The following is a 9,355-nucleotide window of genomic DNA, read 5'->3' as shown; positions in this document are numbered from 1 at the left end:
TTTTACCTTCTGAAAGATCGTGCACATAGCTCCATTACTTATATAAATTTCTGCATTAAAATGATTCATTTTAGAGTAGTTGGAAAAATCTATCAGAGTTAAAGGATACATTACAATGCAAGCTTCTACGTTAATTTGAGTCAACGAAGATATGTACTATCATCTGTCGATAAAGTAGTTACAACAAACACGTAGACTCTATTTTTACTACTCCGATCATACTCGGAAATAGATGAAAGATAAACAAAAAATGACCTTTATTATTGTTGTAAGATATTCGACAGTCACAAATTTAGCGCTCTTGAAAGGATTTTTGATATTTTTATTTTCTTTTCGTTTTGTTTTTCGAAAGAACAATTTTCGACGGAACATTTAACGATATTTTCATAGGTTATAAGAATAGGGTTCGAGCGTTTCCTAAAACGTTCCTGGCTGACGTCACAGATGGTGGAATGGCCGAAAGCCAAAGGCTAAACGAAACGACGGGGCAGAGGCTTTGGGATGCGAGAGAAGGTAGAGGGCAAATGGCTGCCGCCGCGGGTGAATAATAATGCGTAGACGCGAGAGTAGGAGCAAGGAAAATTGCGTTTAACCAAGTGTACGATGTTGGTGAAGGGCCGCTTATGGGATAGGAAGAACCGGAGGCATCATGGGAAGAAAAGCACCAAAGCCGCGGCCGGTAAGTCGTTGCTTTTTGGCTACTGAGAGAGAGAGAGAGGAAATCCGCGAAATGGTTCGGCCGGCGCACGACGAGATAGCCCTGCTGCGTACCTTACTCCCTCCAGTTCGTTTTCCATCCTCTATTCAATAAAACATGGCCGAATGTCGTCTAACAATCTGATGATCGTCTAACTATGTAAGATCGACGTCAAAATAATCGCGGTAGTTATCACGATGAGATCTCCGGAGAATTCGAAGAACTGCGAAAGAATGCGAAGGGGAAAAATATATGAGACGCAAGAGACGATTGAGCGCGCAGAGAAAGATGGAGGAAGATAAAGAGAGATAGAGAGAGAGAGAGAGAGAGAGAAACAGCAGAAAGACAACGTAATGGAATGACAACATAAGGGAGAAAGAAAAAGAACGAGATTGTAATCTTGTAACATATTTATAAATTTCGTACGATATTTTTTTCTCTCTGTTTTTAATAAAGAATGGAAAAAAATCATGTAAATTTCACTATATTTTGAAAATAAACCGTGTGCTATCTTCGAGTGTATGCCAACTGATGCTAACTAATCGCGTCACGCGCGTTTTCTTGATAGTAATCGCGCGTGTATGCGTGCGTACACCCATACACAATCTTTCGTCTTATATTTGTACGAAATTGTAAAGGAATATTCGTTGATTCGCCAATCGATTGAAATGATATGTCTATTTACACGAAAATATAAATTCAAGCTGACTTATGTATCCATGTACGTTACGATCTCTTCGAATATGAATGTTTTGAGAAAGTAACGCGATTCCGTTTTATATCTAGTAATCCGAAAACGGCAACGATGACGTCTTCCTCTCTCTCTCTCTCTCTTTCTCTCTCTCCCTCTCTCTCTCTCTCTCTCTCTCTCTCTCTCTCTCTCTCTCTCTATTATTGCGATTTTCGAGGTTATGTTAATCAAATATGTGTGAGCAATACTACACATAAATGGTGGTGCCTTTTATATATGCGACTACATTTTGGAGGTTATGTGTTCTATCTTGTTTTCTAACATTTATACACGCAACACGCATGTAAAAAGCGAGCAAGCACGTGATTATCGACGGATTTGAACTTCGCTCCTTCTTTCGATTGGCGGCATTGTTGACGCTTCGGAACCACAATTATCATTAATGCAATCGTGCCGCATATATTCCCCCTACTTTATATATGAAATAACGTTCTATTTTATAGATAAATCATTCACCCGTTTATTCGTTTTAATGCAGACAATAGATAGTTTGACTAACCTGCTTTTTTTCCAAAAGAAACATGGCGATAAAGCAGTCAGTTGTCAAAGACCATAAACATTTGATTTTGTATTGTACGAAAACTTTTTAATTATTTTAATTATTCGTTTAATTTTGCACCTATTTATTTTAATACTTGACAACAATAGATACAAAATAACAATATATATATATATATATATATATATATATATATATATATATATATATATGATTAATATCAAGAAATACAAGATAAATAAATATTTAAAGAAAAGATTTCTTATTTTAACAGGTTACATCACTTACGAATTTTAAAACGTAGTAACGTAAAATTTTATTAAGATGTGTTCGCATAAACATTTACAAGGAAGATTTGGATCTTGCCGGATAGACCAGGATCGTGGAGGTCAGACGACGCTTCGGGTTGCGTGTTGGCGAAACCGTGAAAGTGCATTCTTGGCATGCTACGATAAGAATAGATTAAGAAGGAGGGGATGAGAGATAACAAATAGAGGAACGATGTTTGCGCCGGCGCTCTTCTCTCTCTCTAACAGGCTTTCGCCTCCTCTACCCGGTATCCCTGTAGCCCTACCAATACGAATTGCCACGTGCGATACATTGTGGAACGTGTTGGATTGCTTTACATTGGGCCGATAGGCGATCCTATATGTACACACATACGTCGTCATGACGATAAAGACGCCGATCGATGTTTTTAACCTGATAGAAACGACGACGCATCAAATTGATTTTTATTTTTTTCTTCTTTTTTGGATTCGAACTCCTCATGATTTGTATTTTTATTATTTTTTACATTTATTACTTCTTACTTTTCTTTGATTTTCATCTTTTGTAATTGCAATAATAATTGACATTAAAAATTTTAACTCAGCTTAGAGTATTTAAAAGAAAAAGAAAAAAAATATATATATATATATATATATATATATATATATATATATATATATATATATGTACATATGTATACAAGTAGATTGATATTTACATCAACGAAAAAATCTATTTCAAATGACGAACTATACTTATACATATCGTCAGTAAGGCACTCATGTTCCTGATAAAAATTCGAGTGGTCAAATGAAGTACTTGCATTATCGCAAACCTTTATCGATAGAAGCCAATCGGTAAGCCTTATTCTTGTCATCTCGAACGACGATTACGGTTCTAATAAATTTTTGCTGTGCCTTCTCTCGCGAGGACAGAAAATTTGAGTTTGACGATGACGGCGATGATGTTGGTTGGGTGTTGAGACGATTCAAGGCCTTTGCAATATAGACTCAATCATCATCAATCTAAGACGAATCTTAACAAGTTAGATCGTTGAAGTTACCTTCGCGACGACTACGCAATGCTTTCTATGAACTCTATGAATGAATTTCTATAATCCTTGCCTTTGGATCTTTCTTTGCGATCTTCAGCATATCTACATGCATGTATATTTATATTACATATATTTATATATAGATATTAAACGCCGAAACAATCTCAGAGTCGAAAAAGCAGCATAACGGTAGGAGAACCAGTTCCATTTTATCCTCTACAAAAAAATCTGCTCGTTCTTCACATCTCCCTTTTATCCGTTCGCAAGATGCATTTTAATCCATCTTATTATTAACTTTGGTTAAATCATAAAGAAATACAAAAGCGGTCTCATTCGTTACGTTTGAGCCAAACGACATCTTTCAACAAGTTTGCATTTGTTGACGCGTAATCCTACAAATGTTCAACATTTTGATATTATTATTATTGAAATAGCATGCGCCACTCTCTATCATATGAATGATATAACAGTTTTTAATTCACACTTTATCCATTCGCAACGTCATCAAAATCGTTTGAGAAAATATAAACATCAATATATATTAGTAATTTATAGCCTTTTGTTGGTTTCGTAAGTAACATATGCGTCATGCATTTTCGAATATTCAGACATTGTTGAAAAGCTTATGAAAAATAAATCAAGATTTTGGCTTATAATTAATTTTTCATTATCAATTATGATTATTGAGAGACTTTGGATTGTGTATATAATAAGAACGGAAAAATGCGAGGTAATGATAACGCCAGAGAAGAGATTCTGTCCGAACACGTTTCTCAAATTGTGCACGTGCATTAATATTTTACGTAATATTTACCGAGACAAACAGCAACCGTTTGTTTATTTCACTATAGGTGATGATAGATTTTTTCATAGAATGCGATTATGATTAAAATTACATATTATACCAATTTATTGCAATAACTTCAACGAGCACGCTTTCTTTATATAGATATAATTTATATCAGTATTAAAATAATAAATGTTAAATTGATTCAATTTGATATTATGTATTAAATCGAATTTGATTTCATTCTTTTATTTTAATCAACGATTTTTAAAAGAAGCTGGTAGAGACTGTCAGCAGTCGGAAGTTTCAAGTCATCGAACATGTGTCGTAATTGAGCATCGATACTGGAAGACGAATTGGAATTCTTCTAGCTAGGAGACGTTACGAAATTTGCTTTTAAGTGTACCTGGGCTAGGTCGATAAACGTTAATTTATAGTCGGTGTGATGTCTCAATATCACGTGTTACACCAGTGACCAGAATCTAGTAGAATGACGTAAGACAAATTTTGCTCCCTTTTCCTTCTTCTTCGTCAACTAATTTTTTCTTTAAAATAAAACATCAAGGAGGAATAAATTGAGTCCGATCGTTAACGATTATTCAGCATTGCGCGCACGTATACCAATTTCTTTTCCTTTTCCTTTTTATTTTTTTGTTATCTTTTTTCTTTTTTTATGATGCTCAATCATCGCGAATAGTTTTTATATTCATAAAGCATAACTCAACGATAGTGCTCGTCGCCGGTTTGAGTTTGAGATTGCTATTGACTGAAGATGGTGCTACAGCTGATCATAATACGGCGTAGTCTCTTTGAACTTGGTTATATTCTGTGAAGCCACAGAGATAACCAGGTTTATTTACGAAACAGTGGCTCTCAACGAGTATCTCCGTTTATGTCCTCGTTCGCAGAAGTGGATAACATAGGATTTAACAAAATTACGTGGTAAAACTTTAAAAATGTAAAAAAGAACCATATGCAGAAAAAAGAAGAAAAGAAAAAGAAATAAGATTCTATCAATATGGATCCGAAAATGCTTCATTTTTAAGTTATTTATACTTCTAAATATGATAAGTGCATTGCCATCTGTCAAACCATAAACGAAATGCATTTGCGCGAATACGTTAATTTGTGTACTTAGACTGTTTCATAAATACAGTAGAATAAATAACACATAAATACATAATACATAGAACTCCAATAACGTCTAAGTTTAAAAGCCAGAAATTTTGAAGTGTGTTGAGACAATGAGCATGTGGCCTATATTCAAGTAGAAATGGAAGGGATTGTACTTGAATGCTTTATAATTCAGAAATTAAGTAATTCTAGGTCCATGTTGATGAGAGAACTTTATTTTTATTTTTGTTCTTTTTGTATTTTTTAACATGAAGAATTCATTCCTGAAGTTTTGTTACATATTGAATAATGAAACGTAATAACGTTTTTCATGTCATTCCTTTCCATTCCCCTTCCTCTACCCGTATCAGGACTCCCCATTTTCTTTTTCATTTTCTTGCGACGAGTCAACCTTGCGGATATGTATATATGTACATACGACACCTGTTCATGTCGATCGATAACTAATTAACATCAAACTCGTTATACCGTCTATGAATGATATCACGTCTTTATTATTCGATCGGCGTATATAAGTAGATAACTTAGCGAAAGATCATGAAATTATTACGAAGGAGAAGGTTGATTTTAAATTTCACGAGACAACAATACGTTTCTTTCACAAGCATTCGATTTCGTCATATATTTTCCTGATGTCTAGACAAATTAGAAACTAATATTCATTTTTTAAAGTGCCATTGTCGATCGATATCTAATGATTTAGCTTCGAGCTGATAAACGACAAATAACATTCAAAAGTTCATTCGTTTGATAATATTTCTTCGTATAGCTAGTAGATAGAATGATCGTGTTTATTCTTTTAAATAGATAAAATAGATACTAAAACAGATAAATATAAAATAGATTAAAAAACAAGAGAGTTGATTATTAATATCAAAGAAGAAAGAATTTCTATGGGGCATTCTTATTAAAGATAATCTTATCCAATATTTTTTCTCTAATTTTCATATTATATATCATATATATAGATATCTACATATATATACATACAATATTTACATATTGCATTTAAATACAATATGGAAATTGGAGAAAAAAATATTGATAATCACATTTATCCAATTTTTTTCTTTTTTCCTGATAAAAAAATTCTTTTTTTTTTCTTATAGTAATGTAACAATATTAGTCAGTTAACAACAATAATCGTTCTTATTCCTTACGAAAATCTGGTACACGCTCGTAACATCTAGTTCATAAAGTGATAAAATTGTCAACAACAAGTAGGTACTGCGTTATTCTTATCCGCGACGGTACTTTGGAACCGAAGAGAATTAGTTTCTACGATGTTATATCTATCTACTGCTGTAAGGAAAAACGTGACTTTTAAGATATTGTCGTTGAAGTTATTAACGCCAATTATCTTTTCTTATTAGACTCTGCGATCAAATAGTATTATTTTTTGAAACATATAAAATTTGTCTTCATGTATTTTTTTTCTTCCTGATAAATACATAAATCCTATATTATAGAGCTCAATTAATACGTAAACTCAAATTTTGGGTAATCTCGATATGCGGCGTTTTTTCTTAGAATCAAAGATATATTTTATTAAGTTGGCATATAACTTGGATGTTAAGTTATACGTTAAGCCATGTTTACAATGATCCGCTGCTACTGGTCTAACCGATAACCTGTGTAAGCACGCGCGTAAGTTCATAAGATTGAATAAGATCTTCTGAGAAAAAAATAAGAGTAACAGTCATGAAAACATTTCATCATTTTTAAATTAAAATCGTTAAATAAGCTGATCTTTAAGTATAAGTAATAAAAACCTCGATGAGAGATATTTAATCAATTATTCGTATTAATTACTATTACCATCTGTGCGATATATTTAAAGAATATGTAATAACGAAATTGAATCTTAACAAATCGAAGTACTTGTCACAATGGATAAAACAGAAGAGATGAATGAATGGATTAAAAGTTAGCACTTTCTGTGTACCCAGAGATCTCTGCCTTCTGAATCTTCAGCAACAAAACTTTGTTGTTGTTGTTTATGTAATATGTACAATTGCTGTAGCTCATATTATTTAATTAATAGGTAATAATATCTTTAATATTTATATACAATTATTATCATTTAAGTCGCATATGCGATGTGTTATGAATTTTTTAATTTTTTCAAATACTCATTATTTGAAAAATCTAAGTTAAATTCAAATGAAATTACATACTTTTAGATCTTTATAGAGATGTGTCTTGATTTTCGATATAAATTTCAAGTCAATCCGTTCAGTGGTTTGGACAGTAAAACGCACACACACACACACATTTAGATTTTGATACGAAACACAAAGATCTAAAACAATTTTTGATATCTCAAGTAATTTCGTTGATAATCGTCTGTTACAATTTTCGTTATTATCGAAAATAAGGAACTTCTTGCGATCGTGATTAAAAATGATTAAGAAAAAGGAATTCCGATATAAGATAAACCTTCGAAGGAAAGTGCGTGTAATTTGAAATTCAGTCTGCAAATACGGAGTTAGAAGTTTCTCGATGCTTCGTAAGTATGTCTATCGAGGGTTTCACGTTATCATCAATGACTTTTGTAGTTGTGAGAACCACGGTTGATAGTAGGCCGTCTACCCACCGATAAAGTCTAGTTATGTCCAAGAAAGTGCGACTTCTCTCATCTCGGAATAGTGGAGCTCAACGACCGATCGCTTTTGATATCAATCGTGAGTCTCTTTCCAACGTTGGAAGCAACTTTCCATTTTGCTCAATCTCCTCCATCAACATAATTTAAATATATATTATTCAAGGTTACATGCTTATATTTTAGGGAGTGACGAATCTTTTTCAGGTCACTTGGCAAAAAATTATGCGTCTATAATAACATAAAAATTGATGCATGCTTATTCCTCAAAAACTTTCGACAAATTTTAACTAAATATCAAAATACGTTTAACGAGAAAAAAAATATATATATATATATATATTTCTACTGATAAAATATAAGATATTTCGGACATATCTCGAATCATTCATCGAGTATGATTAACAGAGATAAAAAAAAGAAGTAAAAACATGTGATCTACAAAATATTATACAAGGTAGTATTATAGTACTTTAAAAAAAATAAAGACAAAACAGAGAAAAGCCAACAGATTGTACAGTTATTTATTGGCCCATTAGCTATCACTGATAACAATGGTTGGTCGTTAAGCGATCGATAAACTATATTATATATTGAATAAGCGTATATACACACACATAATCTCTTTGGTAACTCCGAATTCCAAATTCATTTTTTACTATTGATCAGTACCTACTTAAATGGTTACAGTTACATGAAATGTAAACATTTCTTAACAGAAATCGCGTATATGTAAATATCGACGACTTACCACTTCTTTTTAAAGAATCGATGAGTCATAGATCGGATCATATGTATTTCCTGAATTCAAAGATGTTTTCCAAGAAAATCGGACTGTGCTTTGTGACAAATAAATGACTCTTGTTATCTTTATCTCTCTCTCTCTCTCTTTCTCTTTTTCTCTCTCTCTTTCTTTTCTACGTTATTTACGCGTTAAATCCAGAGAGGTTACTATTTCGAGGCTACCATGATGTCTATGTCTTTGTTATACTTTAAATAACGTTTATGGTAAAGCAAAGGTCAATCGCTTGGAAAGTGAATAAATAAGAAGACTCGTCCTCAGTCAGATTTATTACGAATGAATTTTTTCGAATTTTTATTACCGTATATTATTACCGAAATTTTTTTTAATGAATTCGCTTTATATACGATCGTTCATGATAATCGAAAATTTTTTGGAATCTGCAGATAAGAGAAAAAAGAAAGAAAAGAAAGGATGGATAATAGATAAATGTAATACATGTCGCAGGAATAATATGTAGTTACATGCTATAGAGCTCGATGATAAATAAGTACGACGGGTCATCGTACGACAGCGAGAAACAAGATGTACGTTTAACGATCCGTACGAGACTCGCGATCTTTCTGCTGATGATGCTTTCGCGAGAAAGAAAAAGAAGGAAGGAGAGGGAGAGGGAGTGAGCAAAAAGGGAGAAGAGAAACAAAACTAGACGCAGACGTCTGCGTGTTATAACGATGCTTACCAGTTTCATGTGCACGATCTTTCGGTTCGTTCAAATGATTTTTAAACTTATACGTTCGTTTCTAAATCGCACTTGGA

General features: G+C 32.8%; 1 protein-coding gene across 1 annotated transcript in view; it reads left to right on the top strand.

The window, feature by feature from the left end:
* The first annotated feature begins 29 nt into the window (after positions 1 to 29).
* Positions 30 to 9,355, top strand: part of LOC124947476 (nuclear factor of activated T-cells 5) — a 29,862-nt gene continuing 20,536 nt past the window's right edge. Inside the window, exon 1 of the mRNA XM_047489655.1 lies at positions 30 to 679. Within this exon, the coding sequence (XP_047345611.1) occupies positions 604 to 679 (76 nt within the window). The 5' untranslated portion in view covers positions 30 to 603. The remainder of the gene's footprint in view (positions 680 to 9,355) is intronic.

This window comes from Vespa velutina, chromosome 3 (assembly GCF_912470025.1).
Source record: "Vespa velutina chromosome 3, iVesVel2.1, whole genome shotgun sequence".
Classification (NCBI taxonomy): domain Eukaryota; kingdom Metazoa; phylum Arthropoda; class Insecta; order Hymenoptera; family Vespidae; genus Vespa; species Vespa velutina.
Note: the sequence above shows the minus strand (reverse complement) of the source record. Positions and strands in the feature narration are given on the sequence as shown.